The sequence below is a fragment of the Macaca thibetana genome, chromosome X (assembly GCF_024542745.1).
Source record: "Macaca thibetana thibetana isolate TM-01 chromosome X, ASM2454274v1, whole genome shotgun sequence".
NCBI lineage: Eukaryota > Metazoa > Chordata > Mammalia > Primates > Cercopithecidae > Macaca > Macaca thibetana.
In genome coordinates this window covers 13,177,531-13,197,984 of record NC_065598.1, presented here as the reverse complement: position 1 = coordinate 13,197,984, position 20,454 = coordinate 13,177,531, and the positions used below count along the sequence as shown (strand labels likewise).

General features: G+C 39.9%; 1 protein-coding gene across 3 annotated transcripts in view; it reads right to left on the bottom strand.

Moving 5' to 3' along the window:
- Window positions 1-492: 492 nt before the first annotated feature.
- EGFL6 (EGF like domain multiple 6) overlaps window positions 493-20,454 on the bottom strand; it is a 64,722-nt gene continuing 44,760 nt past the window's right edge. For 2 of the 3 annotated variants that reach the window (XM_050777220.1, XM_050777222.1), the window contains 5 exons: window positions 16,277-16,600; window positions 15,098-15,178; window positions 10,402-10,506; window positions 6,693-6,958; window positions 493-1,083 (listed from right to left, as the gene is read on the bottom strand). In XM_050777220.1, coding sequence (XP_050633177.1) covers window positions 973-1,083; window positions 6,693-6,958; window positions 10,402-10,506; window positions 15,098-15,178; window positions 16,277-16,600 — 887 coding nt within the window. In that variant the 3' untranslated portion in view covers window positions 493-972. The remainder of the gene's footprint in view (window positions 1,084-6,692; window positions 6,959-10,401; window positions 10,507-15,097; window positions 15,179-16,276; window positions 16,601-20,454) is intronic. The other variant, XM_050777221.1, reaches the window with a different exon arrangement.

Here is a 20,454-nt window from a genome sequence, read left to right as displayed (position 1 = left end):
ACTCAGGATTCCTACACAAAGCTCTTCCTGAATTTGGAAGAAAAGAGTAAGAAAAAGAAGTCATCCATGATTCTTTGAGTCCTGCTACCTGCTCATTTAGTTTTAGGTAGTTCTCTGAGGCTTTGAGCTCAACAATATATGCTGGCTGGGAGCGGCGGCTCACTCATGTAATCCCAGCACTTTGGGAGGCTAAGATGGGAGGATCGCTTGAGGCCAGGAGTTCAAGACCAAACTGGGCAACATAGCAAGACTTCATTTCTAAAAAATAAAAAACAAACAAAAACCCCAATATATGTGAATCTGCTTTGTAGTTATAAGGCCTAATAAAACAGTCATATTTTCCCAAAATAGAAAGCACCTTTAAAGAATATGAAGTAATAGTGAAAAGAATAAAAAGTACATATTTCAGAAAAGCAAATAATCATTTACGTAAGTAAACACAGAATCAAAAACATATTTTCTTACTTAGACAAATTAAACCATGACACAAGATGATAATTTGGATATTATTATTACAAAGAATTTAAATATACAAGCTTGGCTATGAAAGATCCAGCTAAGCCACTTAGGCAAAAGTCTATCTTTGATGTCATAGTTTCCAAGAAGTATCATAAGAGTCAAAGAGTTAAACATTTCTCTGTGCTTTTATTTCTGTTTTCTAGAAATGTTGTAGAGAGAAGCTCATCAACTTACGTATACAAATCAGATATACTGGGGAGGGGAGATAAACTAACATTTCCATATTTTATAATATAATGTGGAAAGATTCAGAAATGAATGAGGAGATACAGTGATACTATATTTAAAGCAAATATTGGCATATCTTATACAAGAAAGGCATCTTATAATAATATTTCTGTTGGTACATTATAATTTTTCAGCTAGTAATTCTAAAATGCCAGAGGTCCTATGATTCAATATTAAAAAAACCAGGGAACTGACATACAAAGTCAAATATAAAGATAGTAACATTCAGTCATCCACAGATAAAAGGCTATCTGGACATAAGCCTGAAACAAGCAAGACGCCATCCACTGCGATTTCACCAGTTTTGCCCTTGCCACGTTCTGCTTCAAAAACGATCTAATAATGAAGAGAGAATAAAAAAATTACTTCAAACTGTTCAAAACGATGTTATAATCAAGCTATTTAATAACTATTAACTTGTGTCCCTATTGCATAGAAACCGGCTTCGACATTGAATATACAGTAATAGATTATTTTTTAGATGTCAGGTGTCTGCCCTGAGAGAACTACATTTGGTGAAAACAAGGTCATAGCAAAGCCCACATGGATTCTGAAAAACCCTATAAAGCTGGGAGGAAAAGGAAATTTTGGAATTCCCATTTAAAAGAAAAGCAAAACAAAAATTAAAAAATGGTTTTCTTTACAAAAACCAAGTTAGAAGAAACTTAATATTCCCCTTGAACATCTAATAAAAAACTATATAGTCAAGGCCGGGCACTGTGGCTCACGCCTGTAATCCCAGCACTTTGGGAGGCCGAGGTGGGCAGATCACGAGGTCAGGAGATCGAGATCATCCTGGCTAACACACGGAGAAACCCCATCTCTACTAAAAATACAAACAAATTAGCCGGGTGTGGTGGCGGGCACCTGTAGTCCCAGCTACTCAGGAGGCTGAGGCAGGAGAATGGCATGAACCCAGGAGGCAGAGCTTGCAGTGAGCCAAGATCACGCCACTGCACTCCAGCCTGGGCGACAGAGTGAGACTCCGACTCAAAAAAAAAAAGCAACAACAAAAAAAACCACTATACAGTCAAAAGGGAATTATTTTGATATATTTAGATTTTGGTAGTTTATAAGAGTGTAATTATTTTTCTTAAAATATTGGTTAATGTATTTGGAGATTATCTGGAATGTTGTTTTCATGTGTTGAAAATATTTCATAATATGCTATAATCACTTTTGTTTAATAAATTTATTAATCAAAAGAGAAACAAACTTCTTTATAGTTTAGAAATTTCGATATAGAGAGAACAGAGGATAAATACTAAAAAAAGTCATCTTCAAATTGGACACAAAATTACAGGGGACTCATTTACCAAATTAAGGATATACAGTGACTATATTCATTCATTTATCCAAACATGTTTTCAAAAAATATAATTAAAATCAATATTTGCTGAATGAAGGTTTTATTTATTTATTTATATTTATATTTATATATTTTTGGAGACAGAGTCTTGCTCTGTCACCCAGGCTGGAGTGCAGTGGCACAATCTCAGCTCACTGCAACCTCTGCCATCCAGGCTCAAGTGAGTCTTGTGCCTCAACCTCTGAGTAGCTGGGATTATGGACATGTGCCACCATACCCGGCTAATTTTTTTAATTTTTAAATTTTTAATTCTTTTACTTTTTAATTTTTTAAAATTTTTAGTAGAGCCAGGGTTTCACCATGTTGGCCAAGCTGGTCTCTAATTCCTCAAGTGACCCACCCACCTAGGCCTCCCAAAGTGCTAGAATTACAGGCATGAGCCACTGCACCTGGCCTGAATGAATGTAAGTTTCTTCAATATTGTAATTAAAAAAAAAAAGTTCATGTTAATTTTATAATCAGATAAAACACTAGAAATATTTGTTAAATTCAATAATTATGAAAATAATAATAGCTACAATTTATGGAGCACCTATCCAGTAACATTCACTCTAAAGAGAAGTATGTCTCCCACGCCTCCCAAAAAGAGGGGACTAGGCCTATAGGGTTTCTACAATTCTCAGTATCTGAAATAAGCAGATTTAGAGGACAACAAAATGATCCTGTTTCAAAGATGACTAAAGTTACCCTGGAACAAATATTTTAGAGGGAAAAGAATAATTTGGAACATGTTATTCTTTAAAATAACACACACATATAGCCTATCAAAACGAAATTCAACAATAGCCTACGTATACTGCAGTTACAGATAAATAAAAATATACATTCACGTGCAAAGTAAAATGTGAAGTATAAAAGCACTCATGTTACTGTAGTATGATTATGAATCTTTACTTATTTTCAATAAAGTAATTTCCTTTAGTCATTTCTAAACTTTTTAAGTTCAAACTTATATAAATTCAAACTTGTATAAATCGGCATTTTAAAGAAAGATCCTTTAAGAATCATGCTCACACAATGCCATCATGCAATTATTCACTATCCCCAGCACCATCTCTTTTTTGCTTAATAAAGAATTACAGAATAGTTTTCAGAAATGAAGCAACTTTAGGCTTGCTGTCATCACCGTATCCAGTTTTCTCCGGTTCTCCAAAGAGGAGAAACCTCAGGGAACAAATGGAGATGACAAGGGTCTATGACTGCTCACTACCTGGGCTGCTCTCTTTTGCTCTCAATCTGAGTGCATTTTCTTGAGAACTATTGGAAACAAGTTATTACTAAGCAGCCAGTGATAGCGTAACTGGGTAAAGAAGTTTCTTTTTCCTCTAGTCTCAGGAGGGAACTGCTTTCAGAAAAATGTTCCTTTTGCGCCCAAAGGAACTTTTTTTAAAAAGTAGGGGTGAGCCAAACAGCAGACCCCTCACAGCAGCTGCAATGGGTGGGATAATGAGGGTGGCTATGTCTATATCTTGGCATATGGTGGCTTTTCCAACACTAAGACCCCTGACTGATAACCCCTGGATAACTAGAAATAAATGTCAGGATAATTAATTGACATACTAATTTTGTGTTTTTCACTATATTTTTACCTCCTCTGTTCCCCCCAAAATTAGGCAGGATTTTAATGTTCTTTTTTATCAAGGAGATTTGGGATATAACAATCAAAAGCAGACTTTTCTGGAAGACAGTCCCTTTCCTGACGTTTGTTACCCACAAGCTTAACTTTCTGAGACTGTGGCTGAAGGTAGAAAGTTAAAAGGAGAAGTGGTCAGGGGAGCCATGAGATTCTCCAGGACTAGGATGCTGCACCACTGCATCTCCCTGGCACAGCCGTGGGCAGAAAATGGTTGCCTGATGTTCCCATTGAGGCTAGATTCTCAGCAACAAAGTTCCAACCCCTGTAAAGGTTTCTGTGTCTGGGCCTGGCATGGAAGTTGAAGAGACGAGTGACTTCAAGGGCCACATATGTGCAGAAGATGTGGGTATCCATGGCCCTCATGATGAAGTAAAGATGTGCTGCCCCCTTCTTAATGTCTGGACCACTTTTAGCCTTTCAAAAGCACAGGCTACTCTAGGGAGGGGGCCCCTAACCCAACCCTGAATGAGGAAAGCCAAGATTGAATTTACCCCCAGCCTAATGGGATGGGGTTTTGGATTCAGAAATAGTTTGATTTCGAGAAAGCAATGTGACTTACCTTGTATGCCCAAGTTTATGCAGCAAGAGTCACATCTGTTACAACTGTCCACAGCCAATATGACATTGCTAAACTGGAATATATTCTTTAGTCTGGATTAGTCAGCTTCCTTACCCTTCAATATCCCCCCATCAAGATTTCCCCTAGAACTGAAGAATTCAGGGAACAGATGCCTGGGTCTGAGAATGCCTCTTATGAAAGCACTGCTGTGTTCCAGTGTGATTGCTGGCCAGGCTCTTTGGGGGCATGTCTACAGAAATGCGCATTTAAAAAAAAATCACTGTTTTGATAGTATACCTTCCCTGCAAGCTACCATGTTATATAAAAAATATTCTCCATCACATGAATTCAGTCAACATGAAAGTAATTATGAATGCTGTGCAGAGGCATGTTTCAATTCTCCAGCAGGGGATATAATCCATATATAGCACGGCTCAGTGCCACAGTCCCCAGACCATGCCGCAAACACAACAAGAAAAACACGTGGATTGGATTTGTATTGCTGTAAATGTATTGCTATAAGAATAAACTCAAATTAATGCATGTGTCATTCCTAAACAAGCACTGGCTGCTTTTACCACAGAGGGGAAGAGTGGTTAGGAAATTCATTAACTGGTACCCAACATATACTTTTATTTATAGTCATGTCGTATGATATATTTTAAATAAGATGTTCTGCTTTAATTAAAGTATGACATGTAAATGAAAAGATGTTAAATTTGCATTAGTCATCTTTTATAAGCAAAGTATAAATGGAATCCTAATACATGGATCTACTAATTGTTCTTCCTATTATCACTGCTTCATGTACCTTTTTCTAGCTTTCACCCTTTTTCCTTCCCACCTTGACCAAACTTTTTATTTGTTTGTTTGTTTGTTTGTTGTTGTTGTTTGAGATGGGGTTTCACTCTTGTTGCCAAGGCTGGAGTGCAATGGCGTGATCTCAGCTCACTGCAACCTCCACCTCCTGGGTTCAAGTGATTCTCCTGACTCGGCCTCCTGAGTAGCTGGGATTACAGGCATGCACCACCACACCTGGCTAATTTTATATTTTTAGTAGAGACAGGGTTTCTCCATGTTGGTCAGGCTGGTCTTGAACTCCCAACCTCAGGTGATCTGCCTGCCTCGGCCTCCCAAAGTGTTGACCAAACTCTTTATAACGTCCACAGTAGCTGCCTCCAGGCTCTGATCCCTTCCCTTTTCATCTTTCTGAAGTGTGACCATTGACCCTTCCCCTCCAAAGAAAGAACTCTTGCAAAGGTCACTAGCCACCTCCTGATGGGTCAAACTCAATAGACTCTTTGCCATTTTTATTCTGTTTGTTCTTTCTCAGGGTTTCATCCACTTGACCAACTTCCTCTTAAAACTCTGTTTCCTTTTCCTTTATTAAACCCACTGTGCAATAAAAGATTAACTCAGTAGGTCTGGGTTGTCCAAACCCTACACATTCCAAAGAAAGGTTTGGCCCTTGACTGGTTCTTAGGAGATAACCTCTAAGCTCTTGTAATAGCCTCTTTGATTAAGAATGCCTTTGTTTACCTGAGGTCTTGGACCATGCCAGATAGTTTATGGTAACCATGTGACTTATGGTGGGTGCCTTGAGTCACATGGTATCAACTTGACCACTAGAGAGGCTGGAGACTAGATAACTAAAGTCAGCTACGCAGGTGATCACATGGGCAGACTGACCCCCAACAAAATCCTTGGACACAAAAGTTTGGGTGAGCTTCCCTGGTGGGCAATACTTTGTGAGTGTCATCATGCTTGTTGCTGGGAGAATTAATAGCTGCCCATATGACTCTACTGGGAGACAAAAACCGCAAGCCCCTGCCTGGTCTCTCCTGGATTCTACCCTATGTGTCTTTTCCCTTTACTGATTTTAATCTATACAAACTGTACTTGTGGATATAACAGCTTTTCTGACTTCTGTGTGAGTCCTTTTAGGGAATCACTGAACCTAAGGGTGGTCCTGGGGACCCTGACAATAGCCACTCTCTCAGTTCAGTTTAAAAAACATTAAAAAAAAATCACCTTCTAGCTGCCATTAATTGTGGTAAGTTCTGGGCATAGAATGAATGAGCATGACATTCTTTTACATACTATGGAATGTATAGCCTGATTTGGAAGGATGTTGGTGAGAGGAGCCTGACAAACAGGTTATTTCCATAGAACGTGATATGCATATGCCAGATAAGTATCCATGAGTTGTGCCAATTAATCACCTTGCCTATTCAGCTCCAGAAAGTATTCTTTAAGTGTAGGGAAAAAGTCTTATCGTTGTATCCCTAATGCCTACATGCTTCAGTACATGTTTTGTTTCATTTGTTAAATCATTGCAAAAGAATGCAAATACTGAGTTTAATCATTTTTTTCCCACTTACGCTTTTGGTAGCATCAGTTCCTTGATACAACTGAATTTTCCCTGTCTTCCACTTTTCATCCTCACTCGTGGTCTCCTCCCATGCCAGGGCATTGTTACTGTTTTTCACAAACACTCGAAGTTTTCCGACTTTATCTCCGGCCAGCCGGTAACCAAAGAGCAAACAGAAGTTGCTTTGGGGCTGCAGGTCAGGGAGGAGAAGTTTCAACCGGCCAATGTCTTTCTTGTGACCTGCCAAGGCCGGAACTGCCATATAGTAGCCAATAGCTTTAAGAGAAGGGGAAAAATGCACAATTAGTGAGGCAATTGTAAGGAGTTTGGCTTTAATGTATAAAAAAGCTATAAAAAGTGAACAGTCTCCTATAGGGAAAGCTGAAGTCCTCTTCACTTTGAACATAGGAACAAAAGTTTCATGCTAAAATGGATTTTAGGGATCACACAATTGATATCTTTTGTTATATAGTCAAGCAAACTGATGGGTAGAGAAACCGAGGAATTTTTTTGCATTCACAAAGCTTCGTAGTAGCAGATATGGGGTAAGAATCTAATTAAATGATCCTTTAGCACTGCAGGTAATCTGCAGTTGATGGAGAACTTGTGTTCCATAATTTCATTTCCATTTTGGTGACTTAAAACTTAGAATGCATTTCCCCACTGAGTCAATGACATGTAAGATGATCAGCTCCTTAAGTGGGTCCAGAGTGTGGCGTTTAATCCAAAACACATCTGCACCTGTACTAGTGGTTTCGTGGAGCTCAACTACCATGTGTAACATATCACTCCAATTTCTGATTTAGGATGACAGGAACACTCTCCTCCAAATCCTGCAAATCTTCTAAGTATCTTTTTTTTTTTTTTTTTTTTTTTTTTTTTTTGAGACGGAGTCTCGCTCTATTGCCCAGGCTGGAGTGCAGTGGCCGGATCTCAGCTCACTGCAAGCTCCGCCTCCCGGGTTCACGCCATTCTCCTGCCTCAGCCTCCCGAGTAGCTGGGACTACAGGCGCTCGCCACCTCGCCCGGCTAGTTTTTTGTATTTTTTTAGTAGAGACGGGGTTTCACCGTGTTAGCCAGGATGGTCTCGATCTCCTGACCTCGTGATCCGCCCATCTCGGCCTCCCAAAGTGCTGGGATTACAGGCTTGAGCCACCGCGCCCGGCCCATCTTCTAAGTATCTTTTAACCTGTGGTGTAGTGGACTTTTGCTCATCTCCAATCTTCAGGTTGTGGCTTTGATGAACTTGGGCAAAAACTCCCAAAGAGTAGGGTCTGAAGAAGTTGATAAGAAGGAAAAATTTCTATGAAAGCCAGGAAGAAGACATTGGGGAATGGGTAGTCTTCTGCTACTACAAATCGGAGATACTTGCAGGACCCAGGCTGACATTGCCTTAGTTTTCAATGCATCCAGAAACTGGTCTTCTTCCCCAGCTAGTAGGGTATCCAGATTTAGCAAATAAAAATACAGGATGCCCAGTGGAGTTTGAGTTTCAGATAAACTACATGTCCAAGACATACTAAAATGTATTAATTGTCTGTCTGAAATATAGGCATCCTATACTTTATCTGGCATCTCTTTCAGCTATGCTCTCTCTTCTGTCACCTACTGTGGCAGGTTTCCCTTTCTCTCCCAGATAAAGCCCACTTTGAGCTGTCTTTGTGGTTTTATCCCTCTAACAATGCTAACTAATGCATGTCTCTTTTCTTTTCTTTTTCTTCTTTCTTTTCCTTTTTTTTTTTTTTTTTTTTTTTTTTTTTTTGAGGTAGGGTCTCACTCTGTCACCCAGGCTAGAGTGCAGGGGTGCCATTATAGCTCATTATAGCCTCAAATGCCTGGGCCCAAGTGATCCTTCCACCTCAGCCTCCTGAGTAGCTGGGATCACAGGTGTATGCCGCCACACCTGGCTAATTTTTTCTTTTTCATTTTTTTGGTTTTTATTTTTTATTATTTATTTATTTATTTGGAGATGGAGTCTTGCTCTGTTGCCCAGGCTGGAGTGCAATGGTGCAATCTCAGCTCACTGCAACCTCTGTCTCCCGGGTTCAAGCGATTCTCCTGCCTCAGCCTCCTGAGTAGCTGGGATTACAGGCACTCAGCACCACGCCTGGCTAATTTTTGTATTTTTAGTAGAGACAGGGTTTCACCATGTTAGCCAGGCTGGTCTTGAACTCCTGACCTCAGGTAATCCACCTGCCTTGGCCTCCCAAAGTGCTCCCAAAGTGCTGGGATTACATACATGAGCCACCGCGCCCAGCCTATTTTTTCAATTTTTTGTAGCGACGGTATCCCTCTATGTTGCCCAGGCTGGTCTCAAACTCCTGGGCTCAAGTAATCCTCCTGCCTTGGCCATGTTATTTTTTCATATTTAGCTGTACAGAGGGAATGAAGAACTCACCTAGAGATCCAATGGAGGTGCAGGAGGAGCGGGGGTATGATTTGAATGATGCAGAAGCTGAAAACCCTAGAGTTATTTGTGAATTGAGTGTTTGTAAATAGGGAACTTCCCATGGACAGAAAACTCAACGTAAGACTTAACATAACCCTATATCAGCTGTGGAGGTCCTGGAATAACCTATGGGCTCCCAATACGATATAGCTCTGGTAGACATAAATTTAGAGATGCCATTATGGAAGAAAAGAGAAACTCAGGTTAGTTATCAACAAGATAGCTTTTCCAGTGATATGGTGTTTTCAGCCTGGTTAAATTTGCCCTTTGCTTACACTGAATCTTTAGTAAAAGTCCCATTCACACAACTGCTGTGTGAGATGTATCCCCTCTCCCCTAACCCCAAGTTCAAAAAGGAATTCTTGTTAGAGGATATCTAGGTTTTCTGATTGCACGTGAGGGCATGAAAGGAAAGATATTGGGGAAGAATTAGTCTAGAGGAAGGATCTAAAAGAAGGATCTTTTAACTGAGGGCTGAGCCTATACATCCCCAAAGAAATAATTTGATTGATAAGTAACTGGAGTCCCTGAAGGTGTAGCAGTTGTCTTTAATTATATAGTCAGTCTTTGGGAGACAGAGATTCAATCTGTGCTCTAAATGGGATCTGCAAGGCAAACACTAAGGGGATAGTTAGGGTCCATCAATAGTGTTTAAGTAGGCAATGGGAAGGGTGGAAAATCCACAGCTCACAGATAAGATTGAGAAAAATTCAAGGACAGGTGGCTCGAAAGAAATCCTCAAGCAACAAACAGAAGGGAAGCTCAGTTCAGGAGTTCAGGTCATTGACTTGATGTTCATTATGGTTTTCATGCTTTGAGGGGCCACTCTACTAAAACACCAGTTTTAGATAGAGGTCATATTTCCTTTCAAGATTTATTTCCCCCATGAAAACAAAACAAAACAAAAACTATGAGATGCCATGGCTGGTAAACTGGGAAGAAGAAACCACTTCTTTCTACCTTTTCCCTAACTCTCCCAAACTTTATACAAATCTCAACATCTCTCTCTCAGCAAAAGGAGAGTGAATATGGAAGAGGTTTGCTCCCATAGCCTTTGTGGAGGCAGGTGTGTGGGAGAGGGATTAAGTAGGAGAATATATGCTGGACCAAGTTAGTCATCTATCAAGGGAGAGCTCAGAAGGTCTAAAAGTTTCCAAAAATGAAAAACAACCCTGCTCTGATGAGTAATGGGAATAACAACCTGTCACTCACGGAGGGCCTTCTATCTCTTCACCATATTGCAGAACATGAAATTGTCAAATATAAATACCATTATCTCGATCAGCAGGATTCCAGTCAAAATCATCTTCTCTATCCTGTTTCCAGTCACAGATCCCATGATCGAAGCTGCAGTCAACCGAGATATTTAAATCTGCTAAAAAGAAAGAACGCATTTCATAACCCCTAAGAGCATTAGGAAGATGTCTAACATTTGGGGCTTTGAAAGGCAATACCTTGTTTTCAGTTGTACAGAGTACAGATCATGACATACCCTGTTTTGAGTTATGTCTGTGGAGCCATTCTGAATAAATTCAGTTGTGATCTTAAAAATACAAAAAAACTTTGGGAGGCTGAGGTGGGCAGATCACAAGGTCGGGAATTCAAGACCAGCCTGGCCAACATGGTGAAACCCCGTCTCTACTAAAAATACAAAAATTAGCTGGGCATGGTGGCAGGCACCTGCAATCCCAGCTACTTGGGAGGCTGAGGCAGGAGAATTGCCCAGGAGGTGGAGGTTGCAGTGAGCCAAGATCGTGCCATTGCACTCCAGCCTGGGTGACAGGGTGAGACTCTGTCTCAAAAAAAAAAAAAAAAAAAAAAAAAAAACCCAAAAAACCAAACCAAACCAAAACAAAACAAAACCCTTTTTTAAAAAAAATAAGTAATGGGTGAGAACCACATGCACAAAGAGAAACAGAATATAAGCAATTGTTTATCGAATTCAGGCCAGAAAATAAAATATCTCCTACCCAAATAAACCAGTAAAGACCTTGCCGAAACTTTCTACCTTCTTTTCTTTTCTTTCTTTTTCTTTTTCTTTTTCTTTTTTTTTTTGAGATGGGGTCTTGCTGTGTCATCCAGGCTGGAGTATAGTAGCATGAACACAGTTCACTACAGCCTCTACCTCCTGGGCTCAAGTGATCCTCCCACTTCAGCCTCCTGAGTAGCTGGGACTATGGACACATGCTACCACACCAGCTAATTAAAAAATTTTTTTTGTACAGATGGGGTCTCATTGTGTTGCCCAGGCTGGTCTTGAACTCCTGGGCTCAAACGATCCACCTGCCTTGGCCTCCCAGAGTGCTGGCATTACAGGTGTGAGCCACCGTGCCTGGCCTCTAAACTGTTAATGACTGCCTTGTTTAGATGTGTCAGAGAAGTATAACAGTTCATTCAGCTAGTTTTAAGTTTTGAACCAGTGCCTGTGGTTACTTTTATGTAGATCCTGGCCCACTGTCTATTTTTATAAAGTTTTATTGAAACACACTATGCCCATTCATTTGCATAACATCAATGACTGCATTTGAGCTACAATGATGGAGTTGAATAGTTGTGAAAGTAGTTTATGGCCCAGAAAGCTTAAAATATGTACTATGTAGCCCTTTATAGAAAAAAGTTGGCTGACCTCTGATGTAGATAAATACCACTGGGAAAGGGGGGTGAAGAATGAGATAGTTTTGATTTATAACTAAGGGTAGCCTCTGGCTCTGATTTGGGGGCTTTATATGTTAATGCTGGGGAAGAAAGGAATGGTAAGAAAAGAGAATAGGGTAAAAAGGAACACAACAGCAGCTGATTCTTGATTCGTTTTGATTTGCCAAATATTTTATATCATTTGATTAGGTTGTTTAAAAAAACGTCTAGCATCAGACTCATTTTCAGGAAAATAAAACTGAGGCTCAAGTTCTGCAGACACTGAATGCTGGAGTTGGACCTGAATCCCAAATCAGAATGCAATCCAGGACCTTCCATCTTGCACATATCCTAAGTGAGCACACATGGTCCCTTTCCTCACTTTCCTTTCTTCTTAACTCCCTATTTTTTCTCTGTGCGGCAAATATATTTTCTTTCTAGTCCCAGTTTTAAAAGTAAAAGATGCCTTGCTTCCAGTCTTCAGTATTCTTTAATGAGTGCTAATACTAGTTAGTTAGATAGTTGATGTTATTATCCCACAAATAGTGGAATATCAGTTTTTCAGTTGGTTTATAATTGTGGTGGTATGTTTCTCCCAAACTCTTCCCCTTCCTCCACATGGGGCAAGCGGGTATGTAAATTGAGATGATGGAACAGTATATAGCAAACTATTCCATAAAGAGATAAAACTCAAGGCTTTGGTCTCACAGGCACATTCTTTCATTTGTATAGCACTTCATGGTTTGGAAAGTGCTTTCAAATATATTCTCTGGTTTAATCTACACTTGCCTTGAAGCAGATGCTGTTGGTGCCACACCAATATCTGTCAGTACTTATATTCTCTTGCAGGCATGTGGCTTTCTACTGGAAACACTCACAACTCTCTGTGTGAGGGTGCTCTCTGCTTGGAGCATTCTTGGCCCACCAGGTGGGCTAGAATGCTGGGGAGTCATTTTCCAAGGGACAGCCGTAAACCAGTGATGGACAGGAGTTGTTGGATAGATATCTCCATTTCCTTGCCTTTGGAAAGGACCACTAAGTGCTGGAATTGAATGTGGGCTAAAGTCGCATTGGAATTCAGGCTTTCCCTGTCTTGTCGAGGGTCCAAGTGAGATCAAGTTTCCCCAGTGGTGCCCTTCCTTGCTTTCATGCCAGGCCAGGAGCACCAAGGAATCAGCACCCTCCTGGGAGCAGTCTTCAATCAATGCCAGATGGGAGTTGGTATATATATGACCCAGCCTCCTTATTCCTTCAGTAGGATAATTCTGAGCCATGTGTTCTACACGGGCTTCTGGAGTTTCCCAGTGGGATTGAGCTCCAGTTGCCCACAGTGGAAACTTGCCTGATAACGTACCCTTTATTGCCTCCTTCTCTCCCCACATCACTTCTGCACACCCCCAGCCACCATTTCCTGGGATCATCTTCCACATAAACCGCTTGCACACAAATTCTTATCTTGGGGTCTATTTCTGGGGAACCCAGCCTAAGACAGCATCTAAGAGATGAATATTGCTCTTATTCCAATTTTACATATGAAAGCAAGGAGGCACTGCAAATCCAAGTGACCTGTCCAAGGCAAACAACCAGTGGAAGAGTTGCAGTACACATCTGAATCTTCCGGTTGGGACTGAGCTTTCTAGGACAACTTACTCAAGGACTGTTGAAATTACAGGGTCATATGGTCATGTGCAAAATTTTAACCTTTCTGTGTTTCATTAGGAATCATGGAATAGAAAATAAACTAAGAAATCTGGTGGTTGGGATCCAAAGAGGAGTCAATGGATTCCTTCATGTCACTTAACAAGGGTAGGCAGAGTTTGGGCAGAACTTGTGAGCACCTGGAGAATGCAGCTTACCCCCTGTACAATGAAATATTTCCTTTCTAACCAGGAAAATAGGCAATAAGTTGTCTACTGCAGAGAAATAAAAACAGAATACTTAAGAGAAATATGGAAGAAAACAAAATGCCTGTAGGAGCTGGGTCATGGGTTACTAGGCTTTGAAGAGTGTTAGTAGAAGCTTCTCAGATACAATTCAGAGGATTGCATTAGAGAGGTACTTTTTTTGCAGTGGAGATGGTCCTGTAAATGAAAGGGATAGGACTGGGCAATGTACTCACAGGGTAAACACAAAAGGGAATCAATTAGCACAAGGTTATGCTAATCTTTTACTTACCACATGTATAGTGGTAAGTAAAAGGAAGTTTGAAAAGGAAAAGGTTATGCTAATCTTTTACTTACCACATGTATAGTGGTAAGTGAAAGAAAATTAGAAAATGAAAGAGATGATCAAGGCATTCATACTTATACCAAGTGAAAGGTATAAATATATAAACGGGCTTTTCCCTGAGGTATGTGTAACTTGTCATGAGTGGTGAATGTTCTAAATAAACCAAGAGGAATTAGGGATCATGCCCAAGAAACTCCAGATTATGAGGCTTTGGTAGAATGATCGCAAAAATGGTCCTGATTTTTATCCCTCTCTGTATCCACTCTCTTTGTATGACTTCACAGCTCCTTCCACAACCTTGAAGTCTACATTGGCCTTGTGACTTGGCTTGGCCAATAGAATATGGCAGAAGTGATGTTGTACCATTTCTGGGCCTAGACCTAAAAATATCTTGTGTGCTGTTGCTCTCTTTCTTGAAACCCCGCTGTTGCCTCATGAGAAAAAGCTTGGACTAGCCTGCTGGAGGATGAGAGACCACATGGAGCAGAGCTGAGTGAGTCCAATCCTCCCAACTGAGGCCTCGGGCATGTGAGAAAGCATGGCCAAGATCAGCAAAATCACGAAGCGGGCCCACAACTGACTGTATGTGGACACATGGGTGAACCCACACAGCCTAGCTCAGAGCAGCAGAACCGTCCAGCCAACCCATATACTCATATGCAAAAACAAATATTTATTGTTGTGGGCCACTGAGGGCTTGTGGTTGTTTGTTACACAGCATTATTATGGCAATAGGTAACTGATATAGGCACTTTGGGCCAAATTTAGTACATGAGGACTTTCAGGTTGTGGGTCCTCGAATTGAAGAAAATATGTAAGTTTCTCCCATCTCCATATATACAGTCTGGCTTCAACCATTCACTCTCAGCATCAGGTGGGAGTGGTGGGGAGAAGAGAATAGCCTTACTATATTTCAATCATTAGTACCAATCACACAAGGACCTACTATTTTAATACTGGCACTGTGTGTGTGATGTAATGATTTTTCCCTTGGGGTTTATGAATGAAGCAGGGATTCATAAACAATCATTTCACTGTATGAAGAAATGAAAACGACATGGATAACGTGAAAGAGCATACACTTGGGAGAAAGAATTATTTACCTTTATATTCCAGTTTGGAAGTTAGTGCTTTCCTTTGGACCAGAACCAGACCAAATTCACCTGCTTCATTCACCTTAGGGACTAATAAAGAACACTTGGTCAGTTAAGAAAAAAACCTTAAAGCCCACATGCTCAGAAGGTATGAATCAAATGACCAAACAAAGAAGGTTAGATCATGTATTCTAATTACAGAATATATTAGAGCAGTGTTTCCCTAACATTTCCAGATAATTCACATTGGATCCAGTTTCCTCATCTAGAACATCTTTTCCAGATATTTCCTTGGATGAAGTAGGCATCTACACTCTTGATACATCCCTTCTTACTAGGTTTTGGAAATATGTTTCTTTTTTTCTTTTTTCGAGATTTTTCACTCTCTATTAAGACAGAGAATGTCATTAATAGAGATTCTTGGATGGGTGGGCCTGTGTCTACTTTTCCTTTGGTTAAATCCATCTGGCATCTGTATATATGACCACCAGTCACAGAGCCAAGACTAGACAAGGCAAAATACAGAGGAAGCAACAAATGCCCAGCCAGAATGAATGGGAAAGTCTCAGTGTGGAGATGCAGGGTGGGTTAATATGGAAACCCTCCTGGGGAGACTGAGCCTTATAGTGGGTTCTGCACAGCAACCAGTGAAAAGGGAGTTATGGCAGTTCTCTAGTTCACGTAGAAAACTGAAGCTCCATAAAATTTGTCCTCCTACATTTGTCGATTTTGGCTTTTAAAATCATAACCACACAACTGTGAGGTTCCATTTTCTTAGACTAGGCCTGTAAAAGTGCCTTCGAGAAGTAAAAAGGTAGAGCTTAGCTGATCCATGTGGTGAACCTCTCTTTGATTTGGGGGCATGCCTCATGGAGAGCTGGGCAGCCAAACCACTGCCCTTGCAGGACAAGCAGGCTTCCTTGGCTGGAAGCTAGAAGAGGAGGTCTGTGTCAAATAGGAAACCCCCCAGGTAGGGGAACAGGACCTCCCCTCTTTGGTTCCTAGAGCAGCAGGTTTGATTGGGTATCTGCAGAAGGTGTTCGTTTCTAGACTTTACAGAGAATGTTGCTTCTCAGGACCCAACCCATTTTACTTAAGCTGTGAAACCGGCTTTTTGTCTTCTTTCATTTGCCAGGATAAATTGCAATTCATTGTTCATAAAACATATAAAATAAAAATAACACTCACAAAACACATCTCCTCGCAGGCTTCGCTCCTCTATGTCATTCTTCAGGGCTTTCTCTTCTCTTTTCTCCTCCTCAAGCCCCTCTTTCATTTTCTCTTCATTCCCTTTTTTATCTCCATGAGAGTTTCCACCTCTGGAAACACTGTCTTCATAGTTGAAGGGTTGCAAGTTCACCTTAGGTGTAGGAGTACTGGTGGGTTCTGGGGTAACATTTTTAATTTTTACCTTCTTTTTCATGCTGTTTTTGTGAGCAAGCAACTTCTTGATTCTGTCTTTGATGGTACCAGGTGCTCTGAGGACTTCCTTCACAGAATTTTGAGGGATAGCTAAAACAAATAAGAGGCAAGATATTCCAAATTGGCAGATAATTAAATTACTCACAAAAATGGAGCATTTAAAAAGTGCTGAAGTGTAGTAAGTGAATGCTTCCAGAATGAAACCACATGAGGCTCTACCATTTGATAAATTAGGAATAACTATATTTGTATCTGTTTTAAGCAGTTCCAGTGTTATGGTAGTTATCTTAATTACCTTTTGTTGCTTTTGTTTTGCTTCAGAGACCACTTTAGTGAAACACCTACTACTACCCAGTTGGGCTACAGATCCCAAAGACATGGATTTGCCAGGGTCGTCTAATATTTCTGCTTTCATTGTGGTATTCTTCAAAACCGGTATTGTCCTGATAGCCCTATAGATTTGTCCAAATTTGATGTTCAAAAATTACAGCTACAGCATTAGGTTGAACCATATAAATTGCTAATAATGGACCATTTGTGACCTACAAAAATGGTGACTTATGGTGCAAAATACACATACCCAATTTTCTTTCTACCTTTGAATTTTTTTCACCTCAGTCAACCATTATCTAAAGCTAAATGATTTTATTTATTAAATATTTCAGAGAGGCTTCTATACTTACTATTTTTCATTCATTTTCTATTTCTCACTGCAAAAGTAAATTACTTTAAAAATGTACCTGTAGATAAATTCTTCTTATCCCTTAGTGGACTAATGACCCTTGGAAGAAAAACGTTGCTGTCAAAGAACTCAAGAGGTACAAAAAATTCATTTAGTCCAGGACTCTTGTCTTGTTGATGAGGCAACTGGGTGTTAAGTGACTTGCCCAAAGTCACTCATCATGCTAGGGACAGAGCTAAGATTTGGGAGTAGAGCATATGAATGACTTTTTTTCTTTCCTTTCTTTTTTTTCTTTTTTTTTTTTTTTTTTTTTTTTTTTTTTGAGACAGAGCTTCACTCTTGTTGCCCAGGCTGGAGTGCAGTGGCACGATCTTGGCTCACTGCAGTCTCCCCCTCCTGGGTTCAAGCGATTATCCTGCCACAGCCTCCTGAGTAGCTGGGATTACAGGTGCATGCCACCACACCCAGGTAATTTTTGTATTTTCAGTAGAGACGGGATTTCGCCATGTTGGCCAGGCTGGTCTTGAACCCCTGACCTCAGGTGATCCACCTGCCTCGGCCTCCCAAAGTGTTGGGATTGCAGGGTGAGCCACTGCGCCTGGCCATGAATGACTCTTTTTCCATTCCTATTTCTATGATAGATTTATTCCTGCTTGAAGATTAAGGTTACTTTTCTCTAGGAATGTTTCAAATTCCTTGAGATCTATAATTCAAAGATATATGTCTCCTTTTCAGGGATATACTCATGATAATTCAGAATATCCAACTGATGTAAAGAAGTAATTAATTTTTTAAAAATTAAAAACACTGATATTTAAAATCAAATATATTGTCTCACTATAAAATATCTAGGCATGTACTAGTCTAAGACTAAGCAAGAAAGGGTCTAATAACACCTCAATCAATTCACTTAATTCTATTATTTGGATATAGTTTAGAGAGAAATGAAATGATGGGGTAGACATTAATTTTGATGCCTAAAAAGAGTACTATAAAAAATTGGAGTGGGATTTTATTAGAATATTTTTCTTGACAATGTTTTAACTTCTTCTCCTGCTTTGTTCCTTCTTCATCATTTGGCTGATTCAATCTATGTCAAAGTAGTAGAAAAATAAACAAGGAGAAGTCCACAATATTTGGGGTAACCAAAAGGGGAAAAGTGCTTTGAAAATATGTATGCTCTTAATTAATACATTGCTTTTACTTTGGAATCAAAAGAGCAAGATTTTTCTTTTCAATGAAATATTCTAGTTATTTCTCATTGTGACAGCCTGACTATAGGTACAAAACCAACATGTGCTAATACAAGTAATGCATCATTACTCATTTTCCTGACCTTCAGATAGCTTGTTTCAGCTACTTTGCCAGAAGTTGCATGTTAAGTTATGACTGTAATGTGTGATCATATATAGACCTTCCTCTGGAGGCCCCACTGTAATTCTGTCCATGGTCGACTGCATCTTTCCCCAGTACCCGGCAAGAAAAATTAACAGGAAACCCCTATTCCCTGCAAATTTCCTTTTTGCAATCAGTAACATGAAACTAAAGACCTTTAATAAATAACGAGGAAAGGGTTTCAACTCACACCAGGCAAACCTAAACATCTGCTTTCAGTTTCTGCTTTGAAGTTTCAAATGTTCCTATTGAAAAGAAACAACTACTAAAACGTCATAATCTTGATAGTGTTGACAATTTCATTCTCTTAGTATGTAAAGAGAAAGCTGGGCAAGGATAAAAATGCACTTTAATGATATGCATATGCATAAGTACATTTGGATTTATCTAGGTATCACTGTTTCAAATTTGACATTATGATGGTTTTCTCTTAAAGATTTAGTGATTTTTGCCTCATCTTTTTGAGAATATAAAAATGTGGGAGGGGCCAGGCATGGTGGCTCATGCCTGTAATCCCAGCACTTTGGGAAGCCAAAGCAGGCAGATCACTTGAGGTCAGGAGTTTGAGACCAGCCTGGCCAACATACACAGTGAAACACAGTCTCTACCAAAAATACAAAAATTAGCTAGGAGTGGTGGCAGGTGCCTGTAATCCCAGCTACTCAGGAGGCTGAGGCAAGAGAATTGCTTGATCTCAGGAGGCAGAGGTTGCAGTGAGCCGAGATCACACTACTACTCTCCAGCCTGGGCAACAGAGTGAGACTCCATATCAAAAAAAAAAAAAAAAAAAAAAAAAAGGGAGTTGCAGTAGGAGTGTCTTTGGTGCACATTTGGGCAACTCAGATATAAAACTTAGGAATTTCAAAGTCTTCAGGTTCACAGGCCAGTTTTTTGTAAAGTTGACAATTTCTCTTGGGAGGGATTTGAGATGTCTCCCAACACCCATGTTGTCAAACACTTCTACCAACCTGAAAACCCTAATTTTAATTTCATATCTTTGGAATAAAACTTTATAGAAGATCACTCTTAGGTGAGAATATCTTACCCAGGAGGAATATGACTTTGACATTCATTCAACTGTGCTTAGTTCATTAGATGATCTATCATCTGGGAGGAGAAAAGTTCTACTAATCTGAGCTTTGGACACAGTCCTGGAAGAAGAAGCTTAATCACGAATGAGAAATGTATTCCAGCATGGGACCCAGGAAACAGGAAGGGGCTAGGATGGAACAAAAGATGAGCCAAGAGAGTTTGCTGGGGAGGACAAACTCTGTGAGTTCTCCATCACAGAGGATCAACCAATTGGTCATGAACACACCTGTCCTGTGTTTAAGCAGATAATCCTGAAGCCCAGTTTCCTAAGTTTGACTCCTAGCTCCCACATCTTCTAGCCATATGTCCTCAAGTGAATAATTAACTTCTCTTTGCCTCAGTCTCTCCATTTATAAAATTGGGATAAGAATAGGTTTTTTTGGGAGGCTTAAATGGGTGAACACACATCGATTACTAAGATTAGTGCTTGGCACACACTCAACATGTGTGCTATTTTTAGCATTCATCACCCGAATGTTTAAAATCTTTTCCAGAGTTAGAAAAATTCCCAGGCCATATATCCAAATTTCTAATGTTTACAATTGAAGAAAAAAAATGCGGATGGCCTGCTTGTACCAAAGCCCATATTCTTGACTACACACTACACAAACTGAATTAAGCCATAAGCATATTTTTAGTGACTAAAGAAGCTGCTTTTCAATAGAAATGATTGTTGAATTTTGGTAAGGAGGGCTTTGTCACTATTACTCCTACTCCTAGCACATGCTTATTGAGCATTTCATATATTCTGGACTGGTGCTGAGCTCTTTAGATG